Consider the following 24,717-nt stretch of genomic DNA (forward strand, 5'->3'; position numbering starts at 1 on the left):
TAACAGCTGTTCGGCGCTGCGTGGCAATTTCAAATTACGGGTGGGAAAAAAATTTTCATGTTTTTGGGATTTTTTCTTTTTTTTGGCCATTTTTGGGTTCCAAAGGTCCAGGCTTACAATATCCGGTAAGTGGGGATGTCCGGAAAGTGGGCGTCCGGAAAGTACAGGGATTACTGTATGTATGTATATCTATATCTATATATCTATATCTGTCTGTCTATATATATACATATATATATACACAATACATATATATATATATTTAAATGGCCATGGGGACATCTCATGCCAACATTTATCTCAGACAACTCATATGCTCACCAACCCTTGTGTAGGCTTCACTACTATTTAAAAATTTTATTGGTATTCAGCATCTTACCATCCAGATTATACATATGGAAGTCTTTCAAATCCCTGTCTGCTTTACATGATGTATGCATTTATTTTCCAGGCACATAAATGCCATAAATACCATATAGTTCTTCTCACAATCTTCTCCTCTCCCTGTTTCATTGCACATTTAATCCTCACATCCTTTGCCACTTGTAAAGCCAACCTGTTCATGACTCACCAGGCCTGCTGATGGATCCCCTTTCTACAATAATCCTTCCATACAACTTTTCTGCAACACTCCACAGACTTATGCCAGGATGAATGAAGTAGATATAGAGATGCACATGTCAAGGGTTGCATTTTTTTTTTTTTTTCCAGTCAGAGGAATGGTTTGTACATTTGTGTGTGTGAACCTTAAGCCTAGGAGGTGCAGCTCTAGATTTTGAGAGCTCAGTTTGAATGATTGATGAATGAAAGCATGATTCATTTTGTTGGGCACTTGTAATAGTTTTACTTTTGTTTTCATGTTCTATATTTGGATCTGTCAACCCATGTGTTAGTGGGAAATGGCGTGGGATGTTGATAATGTTGCTGTGTTGCTGTATGATAATTCATATTCATACATGTTATTTGTTTACGATTATTTTGACTTCCTATTTCAGTGTTCACATGCAACTTTAAAAGCTTACAAGCAGTTGCAGCAGAAGAACAAGACATTGCTTAGGGCCTGGGAAATGAATGGGCAACCAAAGGTAATACTAGCAAGACTTTTTTGCAGTTCTTTTCCCTCCTGTTCCTTCTTGCTTACATTGCACAGAATTCAACAGGAAATTGGCAGAACTTGGTTACTTAAGTGCTGTAGAAGTGCTGGTGCAAAGTACATGTACGCTACTCTATGCTTGAATGGTTTTGTTATGGAGAATACAAGGTCTTTTAAAAAAGAAACTGAACTTTTTAAATAGTGCACTAACTAACCAGCGCAGCATTATCATGATGGGAGTGCTGTTTAGTGGCAATTTTGAACTTTAACATTAGTCACATCATGCTACGTCACCTAGTCATCAAGGAACATGCTTGAGTGAATGTAAATTTAGTGCACTCGGTGAATTTTCTTCTATCTACCCTATTGTCAGAAATCGGCAACTTTTCAGGGTGAATTTCAGTAGTTGCAAGGAGAGTGGAGAGGTTACAAGAGGATGAGAAAAAGGCAGAGTATAAGAGAGAAGTTTAGAAACGATTGGGTAAATATGAATTGGAGCAGATGGGGGACGTGGAAGGTGTGTGCAGGATATTCACAGAAGAAATATGTGCAGCATGTGATGTGGTGTGTGGGATGAAGAGAAGACGGAGGGGGGGTGCAAGGAACAGCGTGGTGGAATGAAGAGGTGAAACAGGCTGTGGCACAAAAAAAGAAAGCATACAATGAATGGATGAGAAATAGGGGCGTGGAAGAAGTTGAGAGGCGGAAGAGAGAGTTATATGTAGAAAGGAAGAGAGAGATGAAAAGAGTAGTAAGAGAGAGTAAGAAGAGAGTGGATGAGGAATTTGGAAGGAATTTGAGTGTAAAGTGGAGGGACTGTAAGAAAATGTTCTGGAAAGAGGTGAAGAGAGTAAGAGGGTGGCAGTGAAGTTAGCAGGGGAGTGAAAGATAAAAATGGTAGATTACTAGTGGAGAAGGGAGAAGAAGTGAGCAGATACAGAGAACACTTTAAGGAATTGTTGAACACAGAGGATGGAAGTAATGCGAGTATAAGTGGCTGGGGAATGGCTGGGAGAAGGAGGGAGGTGAGAAGACAGGAAGAAATCAGTAGGATAGAAGCTGTGGGAGCAATGATGAAAGTCAAATTGGGGAAAGCCCCAGGAATTGATGGAGTGTGTGGTGAAATGCTGAAGCATGGGGGAGAGATAGTAGTAGAATGGATGTGGAAGATGTGCAGATTGGCCTGGGAGGAAGGTAGAGTCCCGGAGGATTGTAAATCAGGTATAATTATTCCCTTGTACAAAGGAAAAGGGGATAAAGAAGTGTGTGGTAATCATACGGGCATTTGTCTTCTTAGTGTAATAGGAAAAGTGTATGGTAGGATACTTATTGACAGAGTTAGAGAAAGAACAGAGGAATTACTTGGAGATGAACAGGGAGGCTTTAGGATGGGACGAGGTTGTGTATATCAGATATTCATTCTTAGATCTTTAGTGGAAAAGTTTCTAGAGAAGGGAAAGAAGTTGTATGTGGCATTCATGGATATGGAGAAAGCATATGACAGCGTGGATAGACGAGGATTGTGGAAAGTATTAAGAACATATGGAGTAGATGGGAAGTTGTTGAATGCTGTGAAGAGTATGTATGATGGTGCTTAGGCTGCAGTGCGTGTGGATGGTGAACTGAGTGAATTTTTCTCTTTGAAAGTTGGGTTGAAACAGGGATGTGTCATGTCTCCATAGTTGTTCAATCTGTACATGGATGGGGTAATAAAAGAGGTACAAGGTAGGGCAGTGGATGTTGGAGTGGCCCTGGTGAGAGAGGGCAGTGTTTGGAAACTCCCTGTACTGTTGTTTGCAGATGATACTGTGTTGTTGAGTGAAGACGAAGGGGAGCTGCAAGGCTTGGTGGATGAGTTTGGGAGTGTGTGTAAGAAACGGAATCTAAAGGTGAATGTAGGGAAGAATAAAGTGATGGTCTTTGAGAGAGGTGAAGTCAGTGAATGTACAATGAGGTTGGATGGTGAGGAAATGGAAAATTTGAGTATGTTTAAGTACTTGGGTAGTGTGATGAGTAAGGATGGAGGTTTGGAGGGTGAAGTGCTTGAAAGGGTACAACAAGGAAGAAAGGTTGCTGGTTCCTTGAAAGCAGTGATAAGAAACAGGGGAGTGAGCATGGAAGTGAAAAAGTTACTACATGACAGTACTGTGATACCAACTCTAACGTATGGAAATGAAGCTTGGACATTGCTGGAAGGACACAAGTCAAGAGTGAGAGCAGTGGAAATGAGTTATTTAAGAGGAGCCTGTGGAGTCACATGGAGAGACAGGTTGACAAATGAGGATATAAAGGAGCATTGTGGTGTGGATGTGGATGTGATAGGAAGCTTTAGGAGGAACACACTGAGGTGGTTTGGCCATGTGGAGAGGATGGAGGGTGAGAGACTGATGAGGAGAGTGTATGTGAGTGATGTGGAGGGGGAGAGAGGGAGGGGGAGGCTGAGGATGAGATGGAGGGATGGGGTGGAGAGTTATATGAGAGAGGGGTGTGTGAGTTGGGAGCAGGGCAGTGAAATGGCGGGGGATAGGGCGACATGGAGGCGATTTGTTTGTGGCCACCCTGTATGGGATTGAGGCGTCTGGCAATAGATAGATAGATAGATAGGGGAAAAAAAAAAAAAAAAAAAAAAAGTCTGAAGGAGCCAAATCCAGGAAGTAGTGCAGCTGGAGGATGATATTCGTCTTGTTGACTGCCAGCTGATGTGTTTTGAAATTGATCAACGTTTAAACTCCATCGATTCTTCAAGTCTTTCTTCTGGTGAATTGGTTGATATTTACAACAATGAGCTTAGGTCAATTTTTGACCATTATTGTCTTGAGGTAGTAAAAACCATCATTGTACGTGATAATTCTCCGTGGTATGGTCCATCCATTAATTCTTTGTGTAGACAACGTAGAAGGGCAGAATGTGGGTGGTGCTTGCAGCGGACTAAGTAACTCGTTTGCGTTATGTTTTTGCGAGAAGAGCAGTTTTTCACACTGTAAAAGCCCAAAAGGCTAGGTATTATCAAAATAAAGTTGATTCATGTGGTGGTGATAAAAAAAAACTGTCTGCAGTTGTGAACAATTTGGTTGGTTGGAGGAATGTAATTGTTAAACCAACTACTGTATCTGATGCGCAATTGGCTTCTGATTTTGCTTCATTTTTTACAAGTAAGATATCTCGCATAAGAAGTGATTTAGACAGCAGTTCTCCTAGTGAAGTGTACTCAGTTGACTTCCAGCCACGGTGCACCAGGGATTATTTGCTTTCAACATTTCATCCGCTGGATGTAAACAAAGTCAAATGTTACATCAGAGAACTTAATAAAACATTTTGCTCACTCGATCCATGTAACATGTCACAACTGCCTGATGTGTATGAGCATGCTGCAGACTTTATCTGCAACATAATAAATAGATGCTTCTTAGAAAGTAATTTTGTGCAGTCTGAGAAACGTGCTTTGCTTAGGCCCCTAATTAAGAAACCTGGCCTTGATGTCGAGAGCATGACAAATTATTGTCCTGTCTCTAACCTGTCTTTTTTTATCCAAGATTATTGAGAGGGCCATACTCAATCAACTCTTACCACTACTGGAACACAACAGAGTTGTTCCTGTTGTTCAATCAGCATACAGAAAATACTATTCAACTGAAACTGCACTAACAAGGATTCAGAGTGACTTGGTGGCAAACACGTGTAGTGGGATGTCCTCTCTCCTAGTTTTTTTGGATCTGTCTGCAGCTTTTGATATAGTAGATCATAAACTATTGTTGGATGATCTGTATTTTTATGGCGTTCGTGATAGTGCCCCTTTGCTCCTTAAGTCGTATCTGTCGGACAGATCTCAGAGAGTGGTTGTTGATTACGCTAGCTCTGATTCTGCTCCTCTTCTATTTGGAGTCTCTCAAGGATCAGTTTTGGGTCCAATTCTATTTACTATCTACACAAGTAATTTATCGTCTCTACTTGATGCTCATGATGTGTCCTATCATTTTTATGCTGATGACACCCAGCTCTATCTTAAGATGTCAGATATCAATGATACTAAGACAAAGTTTGAATCTCTAATGTCTGATATTAAGATTTGGATGGCTAAGAGGAAACTTAAGCTGAATGATGGTAAAACTGAGATCATCATCATCAGAGGAAATAGAAGGGGTGATGACACTGACATTGCCCTGGCTTTGAACATTGGCGTGTCACAGCTGCATTCAGTCAGTTCTGTTCGAAATCTGGGTGTTTATTTTAATTCTAAGTTAAATTACAAAGACTATATTAATCAGGTTGTAAGAGGGTGTAACTTGCATATCAGAAATCTGTACTCTGTGAGAAGATTCCTGAATAGACAGTGCCTCTTAACATTGGTCCATGCAGTGGTCTTGTCTCGTGTTGATTATTGTAATTCACTGTGGGTTGGTCTTCCAAATAATATACTAACAAAAGTTCAGTCTGTGTTGAACAGGGCGGCACGGCTTATCTTTGGTCTCCCCCCAAGAACCTCAACTACCCCATTTCTGATTGAGTTGCATTGGTTACCATTAAAGGCTAGAATTGAATTTGAACTGTGTCTTATTACATTCAAGGTTCTTAAGTTTGGTGAACCGAAGTATCTTGCTGAATTGTTAAAACTCCCGTCGGCACGCCCGGGTGTGATGTTACGCAGTGAAGATGATTACTTGCGTCTTGCTGAGCCAGGAGCCATTCACCAGTCATCTTTCTCTGATCGTTCTTTTGCATATAGAGCCCCTAGATTATATAACAAATTGCCATTGTCCATAAGACAACTCTCTGCTGTTGAATCCTTTAAGAGACAGCTGAAAGCCTTTCTTTTTTCAAAATGCTATGACCTGGAGAGAGGTACTATGACGGATGATTATAGGGTTTAATTATTGCCACTTTCATGTATATATGATGTAGCTTGTATTATATACAAGAAATGTCACAATTCTTGTAATTGTAAAAATAATGTATGTGTGTCGAGTGCTAGTGAATTCCCAGAAGGAAGAACTGGCGCTTTTGAGAAACAAAAGGCCAGATTATTTTTATTATTATTATTGTGCTTCACCAAAAAGTCACAGATAAGGAGCGATATGTGAGCAGGTGCATTGTCATGGTGCAGCATCCAGGTTTTGTTTGTCCATGCATCAGGCCTCTTCCTTCGCACTGCCTCACACAAATGCTCCAGTGGGTCCAAGTAAAACTCTTTATTGGGTGTCTGACCATGTAACAAGCTCATGATGAACGATGTTGTACCAGTAAAAAAGGATAACATTGCCTTCACGTTGGAGAGACTCTAACGTCCTTTTTTTAGTTGGGGTTAGTTCCATCTCACTGCTATGACTGCCGTTTGTTTCAGCATCATGGCCATACACCCATGTAAAAGTTTTTCACAGTTTGAAACACACTTCAGGCATTGTTGCACTTAAAGATCTTTCACTGTTCATCGTGCAACAAATCGCCAACACATGTTCTGTCATGTATGTGTACTTGTACCTTGATAACTTAGTGACATGACGTGATGCAGCCAGTGTTTGACTAAAGCTCAAAGTCACCACTACACAGTGCCCCCATCATGATCACACTATGCCAGCTCATTAGCTAGCTATTTTAAAAGTTTGGTGTCTTTTTTTACTGACCTTGTATAAAGGATTTTAATCCCGTCAGCACGAAAGATCTCCCCTGAGAAAATTCAGTAGAAATCATGAGAATGGGTGAGTTAATGTAGACTACTAATCCATTCACTATGAGATATCTCATGTAAGCTGAAAATGATTAGCCACTCACTTGATGTAGAGCTGCCTACTTCTTCCATAGCCTTTATCATTCTTTTTCTGTGTCTGCCCTCCTTTCTTCATATTTCTCCCATCTGTCCTGTCACTTCTTCTTGCTTTTCTTTCCTTTACAGTGGCATTACATTGAGTGGCAAGCCAAATGGTTTCCTGTAAGCCAAGAAACCATTTACTACGCTGGGTGGTAACCATATAACCAAACCATACGTGCTCCCTACGTGTCAACAAGTGGGTTGGTGGAGGATTAGTGCCCCTCCCTATAAAACAAATAACTCAAAGTCAAATGGCCGCCCCTTGCGGGATTGTGGCGTCTGACAATAGATAGATAGATAGGATTAGCAGGATGAATTTGGAAAAGGAGAATGTCAGATGTTTTGAAAGGAGTGAGTACAAGTCAGAATGTAATAAACTTTACTGTATAGAGATCAGTGTATGACAGTGACCTGTATACTCATTAAGCTTTCTGGCACTTCTTCCTTACCATATTTTTTCTTCGTATGGCATATTAATACAGTATTCACTTTTTTTTTTTTTTTTTTTTTTAATTAACAGATGAACAGAGGAAGGGGGGGGGGGGAAATCCATGCACCAGATTACAGGTGTCTTCCATTCATGAAAAATCTGTAACAATTGGACTTGAACTGCTGGTAGTTGAAGTTTGGGGGAAACTAATCTGGGGGAGCAAGTTCAAAGGAGAAGCAGTTAAGGGAATAAAGGAATTCTCATAGACAGAGGTTCTGTAAGTCATGGGTGCAACCAGATGCCCGTATAACTTCGGGGAAGGTGTGGAGAGGTGGCACAAACGATGCAGCTTCGTCTGAGCATTTCCATAAAAGTCTGTGTAAAATAATACAAGGGAGGTAACACTCAATCTTACTTGTCAAGGAGGCAGTTCATGTGTAATTGCAGGGTTATTAATTATTCTTATACCTTTGTTCTGAATCTTGTCCACGTGTTTTAGTGCAGCCTCTCCACATCCACTGTACATGGGTGAGCAGTATTTGAGCTGAAGGCTCACGTGACTAGTAATTTATAACTAATTGCACCTCAGCGAGGAAGTTGTGGATTCTGTATAATAATCCAAATTTCTTTGCAGCAGTTTTAGCAAGTGATGTAAAGTGAAAGGTCCAACTGAAGGTACTGTTAAGTGAAAAACTAAGAATTTAAATACTTTTTAGAGGTGGAAATATTGGTTGCATTGAAAGTAATATAGGAATCGGGCAGTACCTGCCAATTAGTAAATTGGATATGTTTGGTTTTCCTAGCAGTAAGTGAGACAGTGTAATTTTATCCCCATTCAGTGATCTCATAAATCTTGATTTAAATTGCTGTGCTGAATTAGGACTTAGAGATGTGAAACTTTGTGAATGTTTGGTTATGTGTAAAGGAACTAAGAAGCATTGAGTAATCTGCATATGAGTGAATAAGATTATGGGTGACAGACAAAAGATCATTAATGCTCATGAGGAGCAGGGTTGTAGCCAGGACTGATCCTTGTGGCACATTGACATTAATTGAATGGAAATTGGAATATACATCATCTATGTTTACCCCTATCTTTCTGATGCTGAGATATAAGATCAGTGGAAGAGAAGGTGATAGGCTATAGCAAGGGAGTGAATAGCAGGGAACGGTGCCAAACACTGTCAAAAGGGCTGTTGCATGGGTTTTTCCATGTTGGTCAGTTGATTGATGGATTGTATGAGTAATGAGATTGAATATATCAGCAGTGAATCTTTCGTGGCAAAATCTATATTGTACATCCCTGTTGAAGTTGATGGATTCAAGATGTTTAACAACATGCATATTAATAACAGTCTCAAATAGTTTACCAAGAGAAGATGTGGTAACTGTGGGTCTGTAACCAGAGGGATCAGAGGAACTTCCTTTCTTTGGAGCTGGATGGATGTTGGCTTCCTTCCAAGAATAAGGGAATGAAAAAGCACATATGCATAGTCTAAATAATTTAGCTAGAACAGGAGCAAGTTCTGGGGAACACATTTTCAAAACCATTGGAGGAATTTCATCTGGACCTGAAGCTTTGTTGGTTAGTAAATTGTCTATCTATCTATCTATTGCCAGACGCCTCAATCCCGTTTGGGGTGGCCACAAAACAAATCACCTCCAAGTTGCCCTGTCCCCTGCCATTTCACTGCCCTGCTCCCAACTCACACCCCCCTCTCTCATATACCTCTCCACCCCATTCCTCCATCTCATCCTCAGCCTCCCCCTCCCTCTTCCCCCCTCCACCTCACTCACATACACTCTCTTTTTCAGTGTTTCACCATCCTCTCCACATGGCCAAACCACCTCAGTGTGTTCCTCATAACGCTTCCTATCACATCCACATCCACACCACAACGCTCCTTTATATCCTCATTCGTCAGCCTGTCTCTCCATGTGACTCCACAGGCTCCTCTTAAAAAACTCATTTCCACTGCTCTCACTCTTGACTTGTGTCCTTCCAACAACGTCCAAGCTTCACTTCCATACGTTAGAGTTGGTATCACAATACTGTCATGTAGTAACTTTTTCACTTCCATGCTCACTTCCCTATTTCTTATCACTGCTTTCAAAGAACCAGCAACCTTTCTTCCCTGCTGTACCCTTTCAAGCACTTCACCCTCCAAACCTCCATCCTTACTCATCACACTACCCAAGTACTTAAATGTACTCACATTTTCCAATTCCTCACCATCCAACCTCGCTGTACATTCACTGACTTCACCTTTCTTAAAGACCATCACTTTACTCTTCCCTACATTCACCTTTAGATTCCGTTTGTTACACACTCTCCCAAACTCATCCACCAAGCCAGCTCCCCTTCGTCTTCACTCAACAACACAGTATCATCTGCAAACAACAGTACAGGGAGTTTCCAAACACTATCCTCTCTCACCAGGGCCACTCCAACATCCACTACCCTACCTTGTACCTCTTTTATTACCCCATCCATGTGCAGATTGAACAACCATGGAGACATGACACATCCTTGTTTCAACCCAACTTTCAAAGAGAAAAATTCACTTAGTTCACCATCCACATGCACTGCAGCCTTCGCACCATCGTACATACTCTTCACAGCATTCAACAACTTCCCATCTACTCCATATATTCTTAACACTTTCCACAATCCTTGTCTATCCACCCTGTCATATGCTTTCTCCAAATCCATGAAAGCCGCATACAACTTCTTTCCCTTCTCTAGAAACTTTTCCACTAAAGATCTAAGAATGAATATCTGATCTACACAGCCTCTTCCCTTCCTAAAGCCTCCCTGTTCTTCTCCAACTAATTTCTCTGTTCTTTCTCTAACTCTGTCAATAAGTATCCTACCATACACTTTTCCTATTATACTAAGAAGACAAATGCCCCTATGATTACCACACACTTCTTTTTCCCCTTTTCCTTTGTACAAGGGAATAATTATACCTGACTTCCAATCCTCCGGGACTCTACCTTCCTCCCAGGCCAAATTGTCTGTGATAGATTTTATGTATCTAGTCTGTATCTTTAATAGAGCAGTTTTGGGAGTCATGTGATAGTACCGGAATGTTCTGATTGACATCCTCTAAAGTAGACTTTCTGGCAGATGTACTGAGACGAATGTTAGCTTTCCCACAGAGGTCATTTGCAGTGTTTCCACATGAACATGTTAGTGGGGGAATGGGTGATGACATGTTCATGTTACAATTGAAAGAACTGAGAGTTGACCAGACTATTCTTTTGTCCTTGGTATTATTTAATAGTTTGGATGCTTGGTTGTAAAGGAAGTTTTATTTGGTGAGATTTATTACTGCTTTTGCATGGTTTCTGGCAGTTTTAAATTAATGGAAGGATGCGGTAGTTTTAGTTTAAGCAAGAATTATATGCTAAAGGCATTTGGGTAGTTGCTTCGGCACATTTGCAGTTGAACCATTTTGGGAGTTTGATTTTTTAGAAAATTGTTGATGGGGTATGAACAGTTCCATACCAACTTGTTTTAAGTTAATGTGGGTCTGGGTAGAAGTGATGTCAGTGGGGAAGAAAGCCTGCCGTAGAGTATCAGCTAGATTATTTTTAAATCCATCCCAGTCTACCTTATTATACTGCCATTAGGCTTGGGGCAACTGTTGAATGAGGCTTTGATGAGATTATGGTCGGTTTTTCATTTACTCAAACTGCACCATTATAAAAAGACATTAATAACAGATAAGAGAATATAAGATTTGCCAGTAACCCTTTCACTCTAGTGACACATTTTCTGTTATCTGGCAAATTTATATGATATCTGGGCTACTTAATTCAACTAGGGAGAGAAGTTTCAAACTGGAGGGATTAGAAATAGCATTCATGAACCCCATCACAGCTAGTGGTCCATTTGAAGTTGAATAAGATCACTGAGTGGCAGCACGAACAAAATAAAATATATGTCATCAGACTAGAAGGGGATAATACATCTCTGTTGAAAAGGTGTTAGAAAGTCTCTTAAACTCATGAGAATTCAGCCTATAGGCTTTCTGTTTTATGAAGGCGGTTTGGGTGGGGCCTTCTACGACCTCACACCACTAGCTCTGTTGCCACATCGCCGCCACACACGTGCTTCCCCCCCCCCCTCTCTCTCATATTTATATTTATATTAACTACTTTTTTTTTTTTTTTTTTTTTTTTTTTTTTTTTTTTGATGGGCAAGCTTCCATGGCAGGAGACTGACCAAGTATGAGCCGCACACAAAGGCTATCTCCCGTGTCATTCCACTTGACAATGTCGTAAAATCAACGCTGACAAGTCTTACCGGATTTATACTGTACTATAGTTTTTTTTTTTTTTTTTTAAATTACTGTACATCTATACGGAGTATTTAAAATTCATTTATAAGTAGTTACTAACTTAAAATAGGAGAGAGAGAGAGACAGGGAAAGAGAGGTAAGCAGGTGTAATTACATGTGTGTGGCAGCGGCGATGTTGCAACAGAGCTAGTGGTGTGAGGTCTTAGGCTGCCCCACCCAAACTGCCTTCATAAAATAGAACGACCTTAGTATGTTGTTAGCAATGTTTACTACTATGAGTTATGAGAATGAGAAATCGACAGTCCTTATAGAGAAGGCACAACATAGAGTAATACAATGGAATTGCCTGTACCTGAATAGTACACTTGGAGTTAATGTTTCTGGAGAGATATATCGCATTGTTTATACAGACTTCAACATGCTTGCATGCATTGGCCTTGGTCACCTAATGGCAGCTGTCCACACTGTATGATCTATGGCAACACCCCTATTCAGTCCCTTATTCCTGAGGTCACACTCTGTGACTTTGTCCCTTGTCTTTTTCGGTGTGCCTCTCGCATCCGTACCCTTGATGTTCACACATCTCACCTACTGCACCCAATTGTCATCCTCTGTCCTCTCAACATGCTCAAACCATCTTAATTTGTCCCTCCTCTTCACAACACCAATATATTCCAATCTCATTCTTCCTCTCAGCTCTTCAGTCATAATTCTAGTCCTGTAGGCCTCACATTCAGGGACACACTACACATCCATCTGATCATTGTCATTTCTCTGTGTTTGAACCTATGAATATCCTCTCCCTTTACCACCCAGGTCTTGCTACCATACTGCATTATACTCAGACACAGGCTACAAAGATCTCATAGCACAGAGGGAGAGCCCTCTCAGTGTTACAGCACCCCTTACTTACCTTAGCTACACCTGCAGCACATAATATGTCCCTCAAATAAAAAATCATCCAAACACTCAGAGACTCTTCAGCAAAATCAGTCCTTTCACATCTGACAATCTGTACATGGTCTCTCTGATACACCACACACATGAAGTCAGCATTATTTTGTAATCTACCTCTAATACCACTACATTACTTATCTGAAACAGTGCACAAGGTGGAGTTACTTTCCACACTGTTGTGGCAAACTGCACACGGCCACACTCCCCCTGCATGGACAGTACTGGCACCGGCCCTAGATTTCATCCCTTTCGTTTTTATCTGCATTTACTCTCAAATTATTGTGCCCCATTCCATCTGTCAATATCCTGAATCTTCCCACCGCTTCATCAATCTCCGCAGCACCAACCTTGTTGTTCCTGAGGAAGAGGTCATTGCCACTAACCTGGCCAATTATTGTGGTCATCTTTTGATTTTCCCTGATTTCCTTAACAAAAGAGAGAGAGAGAGAGACTGGAAACCCTTGTGACAGCCGCACCAAGGCTCAAATCGCTTGCATATGTTTGTATAAATATTGTCTTAGCAAGTGATAAGAGGGAGAGGGATTCAGATTTCGTGTGTACTTCCTCATTTACAGAATTTCCTCTTATTGTTTTCTTTTATAACCTGTGGATGTAACACAAAAATGAACGAGAGAGAGACTGGAAACCCTTGTAACAGCTGCACAGAGGCAAAATTTGCTTGCGTACACTTGTGTAGATATTGTCTTAGCAAGTGATAAGTGTGGGATGCAAATTTCATGTGAACTTCATCTTTTACTGAATTTTCTCTTATTATTTTGTTTTATAGCCTACAGATGTGACTCAAAAATGAATGAGAGAGAGGCATAGAAGTAGCAGGCAGAGGAAAGGAAAGGGAAGAGAGAGAGAGAGAGAGAGAGAGAGAGAAATTACGGTACTCCTTATGACAGCCACACAGAGGCCAAAATTGCCTGCTTGTGCTTGTGTGAACATTGTCTCCACAAGGAGAGAGGGCAAAGGATGCAAATTTCTTATGTATGTCCACTTTTACTGAATATTTTGTATTTTACTGAATTTTCTTTTATTGTTTTCTTTTATAACCTTTGGAGGTGACACAAAAATGTTTATAGTGTGACACATAAGTAACAGGAGGAGGAAAGGAGAAAAGAGGAGAAGTCGGAGAAAAATAGAGAGGAGGAGTGAAGTGAGACAGATAATGTTGTGGTCTGTCAGTGTGAGATTTTATAATGGAAAAACACATCCCTGTGTATAGAAGACTGGTTTGCATGGTACCCTGAGGTGTACTGACAGTTGATAAAAATGTTTACTGTGTGGACACATAAGCATGATACTTTTAGAATACTGTAACTCAGTCCTTTAGACACTCATTGTACTTGGTATAAACATTACCAATTTTAAGAACCTTATGGGGAGCACTTGCTCTAAAAACTGAGATAATTGATATCTGATGACCGTCATAGGCATACATTCCTGTCAGGTATTGGGTTACATCTTTAGTTTTTCATTCATTCATTCATTGCCAGACGCCATGTATCCCAGACAGGGTGGCCAAGGGCTTAGAGTTAACTGTTTTACAGGGAGGGACACTAATCCTCCACCAACCCCACTTTGACGTAGGGATGCCAACAGCATCTGGTGTTCCCAGGCGGTCACCCATCCAAGTACTAACCAGACCCAACGTTGCTTAACTTCGCTGATCGAACGGGAAGCGGTGTACTCAACGTGTCCCCCAAGGCTCTGTTTTAGCTCTGGTAATGTTCTTCATGTATGTAGATGATTCAGTGAAAAACGTTACCATTGGCACCTGCAGTACATGAATATGTTTGCTGATGATGCAAAAATTTTAAGATGTATTAAGGACAGTGTTCCATGTAGAGTGTTGCAAGAAGACATCACTAGACTTTTTAAATGGAATAAAAACAAATGGAATTTGAGTTTAATGCAGAAAAATGCTTTGTGTGATGCAATTTGGGAAAACAATAAGAGACTTGAATGGGAATATAAATTGGGAGATAACAATCTGCAAAAGTCTGAAAATGAAAAATATCTTGGAATAATTATTAACCCATAGTTGTCACCTGCAGATCACATAACAGCAGGGTTAGGAAAATGTATGTTCAGTTAGCTAATATGAGAACAGAATTTAGCTGTTTAGATAAGGACATGCTAAAGAAAATAATCATTAAAACATATCACACCAACTCTTGAATATGCAGTACAGTAGTTATTGTCCCCTCCATGAAAAAAAAAAATTAATAATAAGATTAAAACTGAGAAAGTGCAGAGTTGTAACAAAATATCCCAAGCACAAAAGATGTAATTTATTATGAAAAGCTAAAATGATTATACGTGCCATCACTGGATGAAAGAAGAGTGAAAGAAGATATGATAATGCTTCACAGATTTGTAACTGAGGAAAACTATGAAATAGCAGCAACAAGAACATAAAGATGTTGCAGTAGCACATTACAGAAGATATGAGGAAATAAGGATGTGATGAAGCCTAGTTTTCCAAAAAGATCTCTTGACAAGTAGAATTGCCTACTGGACAAGGTTGCGCATGCTAAAAATATTATAAGTTTAAAGGAATGTATGATAAAATAAGGAAAGAAGATGAGACATTATGAGTTTGACTCAGTCCTGTTAACCCATTCGGTGCCAGAGCCTTTGTCGGCTTTTGTGCCTACAAGTATATTGCTGAGGGTCTGAGCTGCAAAGTTATCTAGAATGTCGGCCTTTTTCAACGTTCTTTTTTTTTCCATGGATAGACCTGAAAACTGGTCTAAATAAGCCTGGTGATAGTAAAAGTGCTCACTTCAGCTGTTTTCTGCCCCAAAACAGGCTTTTTGGTCCAGCACACCCAGATTTGCATCAGATGGCTACTTTCAGCTACTGCCAGGGGTTGATGTGGATAGATAGTCCACTAAGTGTGGAGTGGGAGGCTGCATGGAGTATTTGTAGTATGGAAACACAACCAGGTTTACGTAATGCAGCCAAAGTCAAAACTACGATGATGGGAAGTTGGGGTTCCGTGCTAAAAGTACATATTTTCACATTCACGTGTTTTTATATTATATTGGTATAAGGCACTATAAATACTCTCATAAGGCATTATAAACACTCATGCTGCACACAGTCACATCAGTTACGGTAAATCACTTATTTCTTATTTTCCTTACATTACATGATTATATGATTTATTTCTATTTACTTAAATTTACTTATATTCCTTTCACTATATACACCATTTATGCATCACTGTCAGTTAGTTCATCACCTGGAAGTTCTCCAGATTCGACTGGAAGTCGGGAGTAAGCACAATATCTTTGACAGCGTAGCATGACCCAGATATGCGTCAGATGGCTACTTTCAGATACTGTCAGCGGGTAATGTGGACAGATAGTCCATTTTGGTGTCGAGTAGGTGGATGCATGGAGTATTTGTAGTATGGAAATGCAACCTGGTGCATGTAATGCGGCCACATTTGAAACTGTGATGATGGGAAGTTGGGATTCTGTGGTAAGTTTACGTATTTTCACTTTTTTTTTTTTTTTTTTTTTTTTTTTTTTTTTTTTCTAATAGTTGTATAAGGCATGGGAGGGGAGGAGGGATGCCATTCATCCCATTTTCTGTCACACAATAAGGGCAGAGTCAAAGAGTTTCATGCAAATGTGAGAAAAACTGTCTGTATATATACAGACCCGGCAATTAAGGGTACTGTGAGTTAGTCCGTATGTATGCGGATGTGGCAATTTTGACACTGTTGGTTTGTCTGCATATATATGGACACAGCACGGAATGGGTTAAAATACTGTACTTATAGGTGGGCATGCATGTGCGCGTGCCCCCCCCCACACACACATACGGTCTTTTTGATGTCTCTCTCTCTCTCTCTCTCTCTCTCTCTCTGGGGAGCGCGGTAGCTCAGTGGGAAGGTGTCAGGCTCGTAATCGTGAGGTTGCGAGTTTACGCCCTGCCCAGTGGCTGCTGTGCTGGAAGGGGTAGCGCTCTCCTGTATCCCTAGCAGGGCTATATGATCTGATGAGGTCTAGCTCAGGAATTAATCCCCTTCTCTCTCTCTTTCTCTGTCTCTCTCTTTCTCTCTCTCACAGACTTACTTAGTGTTTATGATAGAATTGTTAATGTGCTGTGGGGGAGTGATGGTTGGGTAGATTTTATATATTTGGACTTCAGTAAGGCATTTGACAGAGTACCACATGAGTGGTTGATTTGGAAATAAAAAAAATATTGGTGGTATTGAAGGCAGTTTATTGAGATAGCTGAGAAGTTACATTACTGGTAGACAAATGATAACTATGATTAGAGATAAATTTTCATTGTGGATAGGAGTAATTAGTGTTGTGCCCCAGGGAGCAGTTTTGGTACTCATAATGTTTGCAATATACATAAATAATATACCAGATGAAGTTCAGTCATATACTGTACTAATGTTTGCTGATGCAAAAATGATGAAGCATAATGTAAATGAAACAAACTGTAGGGAGCTGCAAAAGGACCTGGACCTACTATACAGATGAAGCCAGTAATGGAAGATTGAATTTAATGCTAGTAAGTGTAGGTGGGGGTGCTCCCATCCACTCACTCGATATAGTGCTGCTTTTGGGTAACTGCCCTTTCCTTTGTTCCTTCTTTCTTTCCTTCTGTCCTCTTGTGTCTTTTTTTCCTTCATTCTTCCCTCTTCCATCTGCCTGTGGGTGACTCTATGCTGAGTGACAAGCCAAATGGTTTCCTCTACACCAGGAAACCATTTACTGTGCTGGGTGGTAACCATATAGCCTACTTATGGTGCCTGGTGGTTTAGTGGGTAATTAAGGTGCTCCAATCAGATTGACCCTGTGCAGGTTTATATCCAAGATGTGGTTGGGGTTTATTGCTCACTTAATGCCACTCAGGGATGAGTGAGGCTGGTCACTCTCATCTTAAATGTCGGGACCCAACTTGCCTAGCCCCAGGTTCCTATGCTCCTCATGGGGCAGCACAGGATTAGATGATGATGATGATGATGATGAAGTGTAATCTGATTGAGATGGGTGTAAGCAAGGGAAAACCAAAATTGGACTATAAAGTGAGATGGAAGACACTGCTAGACAACACATGGAGATTGACTTGGGTATAATACAGAAATACAGCAGCATATTTTTTTTTTTTTTTTTTTTTTTTTTTTTTTTATGTGACCGACTCTGGGCATAGGCTTCACAGCCTGATTTCAAGGCCCAGTAGTCCTCCTACGTACTGCACACCTCTACATGTCACCACTTCGGCGTTAACACCCACCGTCCATACTGAATACATGCTAGGGCTGTCTCATACAGGACTGGTGTATTGGTATTAGCGGCGGTAATTTTACGACATGTCGGCGGGTCTTCTGGTAGATCAGTAAAGCCTGACTTTTATGAAATTCAAATCCTTAAATTGTTCCCTGCCCCAGCCGGGATTTGAACCCAGGTCCGTCAGGACTGCAGGTCACCTCTCTACCGATTGAGCCACCGCCTCCCCCATAAATAAGATAACCAGCAGAGCATACAATATTTTCTATTTTTCTGTCTGTTTATTGTCTCACCGACTTCCATACCGCTGTTCCTCTCACACATCCACCATATCCCTCCACCTTCTCCTTGGCCTACCTTGTCTCCTTCCTCCTTCAGATTCACTCAGATATACTTTTTTTACCACTCTGTTGTTATCCATTCTCTCCACATGACCGTACTATTTCAGTACACTCTCTTTGATTCTGGTGTCCACAGACTTCCTCACTCCACATCTTTCACTAATCACATAATTTCGTATCCTATCCACTCCCTGCACTCCACATACATTCCTCAGGAGTCCCACCTCCAATGCTTTCACTCTTGACTTTTCATTTTCATTCCTATCTATCTATCTATTGCCAGACGCCTCAATCCCGTTTGGGGTGGCCACAAACAAATCGCCTCCAAGTCGCCCTGTCCCCCGCTATTTCACTCCCCTGCTCCCAACTCACACCCCCCTCTCTCATATACCTCTCCACCCCATCTCTTCATCCCATCCTCGGCCTCCCCCTCCCTCTTTCCCCCTCCACCTCACTCACATACACTCTCTTCGTCAGTCTTTCACCCTCCATCCTCTCCACATGGCCAAACCACCTCAGTGTGTTCCTCATAACGCTTCCTATCACATCCACATCAACACCACAACGCTCCTTTATATCCTCATTCGTCAGCCTGTCTCTCCATGTGACTCCACAGGCTCCTCTTAAATAACTCATTTCCATGGCTCTCACTCTTGACTTGTGTCCTTCCAACAACGTCCAAGCTTCACTTCCGTACGTTAGAGTTGGTATCACAATACTGTCATGTAGTAACTTTTTCACTTCCATGCTCACTTCCCTGTTTCTTATTACTGCTTTCAAAGAACCAGCAACCTTTCTTCCCTGCTGTACCCTTTCAAGCACTTCACCCTCCAAACCTCCATCCTTACTCATCACACTACCCAAGTACTTAAATGTACTCACATTTTCCAATTCCTCATTTTCATTTTCATTCCACACCATGTTAAAGTTGGCATTAACACTCCTTCATGTAAGCCTCGTGCAGTTGCGACACTCAAGCCTCTGTTTCATATTAAGGCCTTCATAGCACCAGCTAGTTTCCTTCCTTGTGTCATTCTACTTCTCACTTCATTTGTGCATTTTCCTCTCTTTTCTGTCACTGTACCCAGGTATTTGAAATCTCTCACCAATTCCAGTCTCTCTCCATTCACTGCAACATCACACTGGGAGTCACCTTCTCTCTCAGTAACCATCACTTTACACTTTTCTACATTTACTCTCAAGGCAAAATGCTCACAGACATCAGCAAAACTCTGCACTAGTCTGTCTAGTACTCAAATCCTGTAAAATACGAATACAGTAAAACCTCGATATAACGGACTTCAGTAGACTGGAATTTGCTTTTATCAGACTCGAGGAGCTACTGGACCAAATTCCTAAATATAGTATCAGAAAAAGTCCGATAAAGCCAGAAGCAGTCCTGACTGCCTGACCACTTCAGGTATGTTCACCACAATAAGGTATATAAAAGACATGTTTATCAGTGTACAGTACACTATTATTATATATATTATACCATCTGATTAATGTACTGAAGTTATAAGACAGTATAGTACAGCAATGGTAGTCTATTGCCAGACGCCTTAATCCAATACTGGGTGGCCACAAACAAATCACCTCCACATCACCCTGTCCCCCGCCATTTCACTCCCCTGCTCTCAACTCACACCCCCCTCTCTCATATACCTCTCCACTCCATCCCTCCATCTCATCCTCGGCCTCCAACTCCCTCTCCCACCCTCCACCTCACTCACATACATTCTCCTCGTCAGTCTCTCACCCTGCATCCTCTCCACATGGCCAAACCACGTCAGTGTGTTCCTCCTAACGCTTCATATCACATCCACATCCACACCACAAAGCTCCTTTATATCCTCATTTGTCAGCCTGTTTCTCCATGTGACTCCACAGGCTTCTCTTAAATAACTCATTTCCACTGCTCTCGCTCTTGTGTCCTTCCAACAATGTCCAAGCTTCACTGCCATATGTTAGAGTTGGTATCACAATACTGTCATGTAGTAACTTTTTCACTTCCATGCTCACTTCCCTGTTTCTTATCACTGCTTTCAAGGAACCAGCCACCTTTCTTCCTTGTTGTACCCTTTCAAGCACTTCACCCTCCAAACTTCCATCCTTCCTCATCACACTCCCTTGTACTTAAACATACTCACATTTTCCATTCCCTAACCATCCAGCCTCACTGTACATTCACTGACTTCACCTCTCTCAAAGACCATCACCTTACTCTTCCCTACATTCACCTTTAGATTCCGTTTTTACACACTCTCCCAAACTCATCCACCAAGCCTTGCAGCTCCCCTTCATCTTCACTTAACAACACAGCATCATCTGCAAACAACAGTATAGGGAGTTTCCAAACACTACCCTCTCTCACTAGGGCCACTCCAACATCCACTGCCCTACCTTGTACCTCTTTTATTACCCCATCCATGTACAGATTGAACAACCATGGAGACATGACACATCCCTGTTTCAACCCAATTTTCAAAGAGAAAAACTTACTCAGTTCACCATCCACATGCACTGCAGCCTTCGCACCATCATACATACTCTTCACAGCATTCAACAACTTCCCATCTACTTCATATATTCTTAATACTTTCCACAATCCTTGTCTATCCACGCTGTCATATGCTTTCTCCAAATCCATGAATGCTGCATACAACTTCTTTCCCCTCTCTTGAAACTTTTCCACTAAAGATCTAAGAATGAATATCTGATCTACACTACCTCTTCCCTTCCTAAAGCCTCCCTGTTCTTCTCCACCTAATTCCTCTGTTATTTCCCTAACTCTGTCAATAAGTATCCTACCATACACTTTTCCTATTACACTAAGAAGACAAATGCCCATATGATTACCACACACTTCTTTTTCCCCTTTTCCTTTGTACAGGTCTCCCTCGTTTTACGTTGTATCGTTTTACGATATTTCGCATTTATGATCCTTCTTCTTTAGTACCAAGTGTTCATTTTACGATTGAGCTCCCTCGCATTTACGACTGGGCATGTGGAAATCCCGCGTTCACAGAGGCGTTTGAGAGCATAGAGAGGGGCATGGAACTTCTCAGGGAACGTGACTGCAACCCAACTCGGAGTGCAACAGCTACACATGGTGTGGATCAAACCCTAAAACCTCACAAGGAGATGCATGAGGCCAGGAGGAGGCTGCCAAAGCAAACAACAATTTCCAGCTTCTTCAGACCCACTGCTAGTCCATCTGCCTCTGCTACCACTGAGTCATCCAGCCCTGCCACCCAAACCTCCACCACCTCTCATTCTCCTGAGTCACCCACCCCTTCCATTCAAACCTCCAACACCCCTGCTTCCTCCCTTTCCACCTCTTGTGTAGACGAGTGATGGGCTTTGGCCCAGGATGTCTCCTAGCCTCAGAGGAGACATTAAGGCATTACGTCCTCCAGCCTCAGGGCGGACCGACTAAGGGTGGACGGAGCTACAGTACAGTAGGAGGGTACATAACAGTACAGTAGAGTACAGCTGTATTTCATGTTGTTTTTGCTATTTCATGTCTTTATGTTTGCAAATGTACATACATATGTGATTCAGATGCACTACAGCACATAAAAAATCATCATTAGTATTGCATATTAGATCACTTGTATGGGTCATCGGTTCCTTATACACGAGTCCAGGAACGCATCCCTATTTTTCCCGTTAAACCTTAATTTCGCTTTACGATATTTTGGTTTACGATTGCCTTTCTAGGAACGCATACCAATCGTAAAACGAGGGAGACCTGTACAAGGGAATAATTATACCTGACTTCCAATCCTCCGGGACTCTACCTTCCTCCCAGGCCAATCTGCACATCTTCCACATCCATTCTACTACTATCTCTCCCCCATGCTTCAGCATTTCACCACACACTTCATCGATTCCTGGGGCTTTCCCGTATTTGACTTTCTTCATTGTTTCCACAACTTCTATCCTATTGATTTCTTCCAGTCTTCTCACCTCCCTCCTTCTCCAAGCCATTCCCCAGCCACTTATACTCGCATTACTTCTGTTCTCTGTTTTACAATTCCTTAAAGTGTTCTCTCCATCTGCTCACTTTTTCTCCCTTCTGCACTAATAATCTACCATTTTTATCTTACACTTCCCTGCTAACTTCACTGCCACCCTGTCTTACTCTCTTCACCTCTTTTCAGAACATTTTCTTACAGTCCCTCCACTTTACACTCAAATTCCTTCCAAATTCCTCATCCACTCTCTTCTTACTCTTACTAATCTTTTCGCATTTCTCTTCCTTTCTACATATAACTCTCTCTTCCGCCTCTCAAATTCTTCCACGCCCCTATTTCTCATCCACTCACTATATGCTTTCTTCTTTTGTGCCACAGCCTGTCTCACCTCTTCATTCCACCACGCTGTTCCTTGCACCCCCCTCCGTCTTCTCTTCACCCCACACACCACATCATGTGCTGCACATATTTCTTCTGTGAATATCTTGCACATACCTTCCACATCCCTCATCTGCTCCAATTCATATCTGCCCAATCGTTCCTCCACTTCTCTCTTATATTCTGCCTTTTTCTCATCCTCTTGTAACCTTTCCACTCTCCTTGAAACTACTCCCTCCCGTTCTTCCCTTCATCTATTCCTCCATCTTACTTGGATCTTGATTCTGGCCACCACCAAGTATTGGTCAGAAAGTCCACTCCCCCAACCTCTATAAGCTCTTGCATCCATTACACATCTTCACATCCTTTCATCCACACACACATAATCAATCATTGCCTTCATTTCAGTCAGTTCACCACCCACCCTTCTCACCACTCGCCATGTATATCTGTGGATCATTTTGTGCAGGGTATTGGCTATCACCAACCCCCTCCCGGCACAAATGTCCACAAACACATTGCCATTCTCATTTACCTCAGCAGGCATACCCCACTCACGAACTGTTCCATCCACCTTCACATTCCCTACTTTACCAGTCATATCACAAATCAAAAACACTCTCTCATTCCTTCCAAACTTTTCTGTGGTAGTCAAAACGGTTAAAAAACCATTCATGTGATCCGGACTAATGTATGATATATCAGGAAAAGTCTGGATGTCACTTTTATCAGAATTTCGCAGTTTTTGGAATGGTTTGGGTCCCGATTAGTCCATTGTAGTGACGTCTTACTGTAAATGAATTCAAATATGCATGTGCCATCACACACACACACACACACACACACACACACACACACACACACGCACGCACGCACGCACGCACGCACGCACGCACGCACGCACACACACACACACACACACACACACACACACACACACACACACACACACACACACACACACACACACACACACACACACACACACACACACACACACACACACACACACACACACACACACACACACACACACACACACACACACACACACACACACACACACACACACACACACACACACACACACACACACACACACACACACACACACACACACACACACACACACACACACACACACAATTCTGTGTTCTTGTATTCCAAGAACAGTTTTCTTTAAGGAAGGAAAAGACCCAATCTGATCTTTTTAAGGTAATATAACCTGAAAGAAACAGCAGCTTTGACCAACTTCCATCAGTTAACTTACCTAAATCTGTTGAGCCCAAATTAAATTAATGCACTGCCAACATAACACAATTTTACCCAACCCATCCCAACCCAACTGAGCCCAACCTAACTTTAATTCTCATGCTGCAGGTTGTTGTGAAGACAGAAGATGAGGAGTCACTACTGGATCTGGCTGCTTTAGGTCGTGAAGCTGGTCTGACTGTGAGCCTCATCCAAGATGCAGGTCGCACACAGATTGCTCCCGGCTCCCGCACTGTTCTAGCTCTCGGCCCAGGACCTGTCTGTCTCTTAGACCAGATAACAGGTCATCTGAAGCTCTATTGAAAATGCACACACACACACACACACACACACACACACACACACCACTCGCCGGCTCAGTGGTAATTCTCTTTCCTAGCATCTGCTAAGACAGTAGTTCTTGCCGTGTTCGGGATGCAAAAAGTTTAACTGACGAAGTGGGTGGGTACTGTCCCCCTTGAGCAAGGTGATTGGTGTGTGCATGTGTGAAGGTCAAGGCTTTAACGTTAGATCTGACTATATGAGCTCTCAGATCTCTTCTGGGAGAGTAAAAAGTTGATAGTCACAACTATCACATGATCCTGACCGACCCGGTGAATTACACACACACACACACACACACACACACACAGCAACTGATGTATGGCCTATGCCTTGTTACAAAATAAATGTGATAGATGAAGCAGTGGTACTTTCTTTTACCCGTTGTGTACTGGCAGACTTTGGACCCTCGTGGTGCTGGCCATTTTTTTTTTTTTTTTTTTTTTTTGCTAGATAGGTTAGAAATGGTGAGAAAACATGAAGAACAACCATAAAAGTACTCACAGAAGCCATTTAGGTCGATTTTGAGGTTGATTCTCCCTGAGGAGGCAGCTGAAAACTTCGGAAT

General features: G+C 41.7%; 1 protein-coding gene and 1 pseudogene across 5 annotated transcripts in view; one reads left to right on the top strand and one right to left on the bottom strand.

Moving 5' to 3' along the window:
- LOC145416121 (peptidyl-tRNA hydrolase 2, mitochondrial-like) overlaps positions 1-24,506 on the top strand; it is a 76,180-nt gene extending 51,674 nt beyond the window's left edge. For 3 of the 5 annotated variants that reach the window (XM_080285214.1, XM_080285220.1, XM_080285222.1), the window contains 2 exons: positions 996-1,085; positions 23,937-24,506. In XM_080285214.1, the coding sequence (XP_080141340.1) occupies positions 996-1,085; positions 23,937-24,131 (285 nt within the window). In that variant the 3' untranslated portion in view covers positions 24,132-24,506. The remainder of the gene's footprint in view (positions 1-995; positions 1,086-23,936) is intronic. The other 2 variants (XM_080285219.1, XM_080285221.1) reach the window with 1 other exon arrangement.
- LOC145416928 (5S ribosomal RNA) lies at positions 14,190-14,305 on the bottom strand (annotated as a pseudogene).
- Positions 24,507-24,717: the final 211 nt, after the last annotated feature.

The sequence above is a fragment of the Coenobita brevimanus genome, chromosome 13 (assembly GCF_032717465.1).
Source record: "Coenobita brevimanus isolate Jiangsu-jjx chromosome 13, ASM3271746v2, whole genome shotgun sequence".
Lineage (NCBI taxonomy): Eukaryota > Metazoa > Arthropoda > Malacostraca > Decapoda > Coenobitidae > Coenobita > Coenobita brevimanus.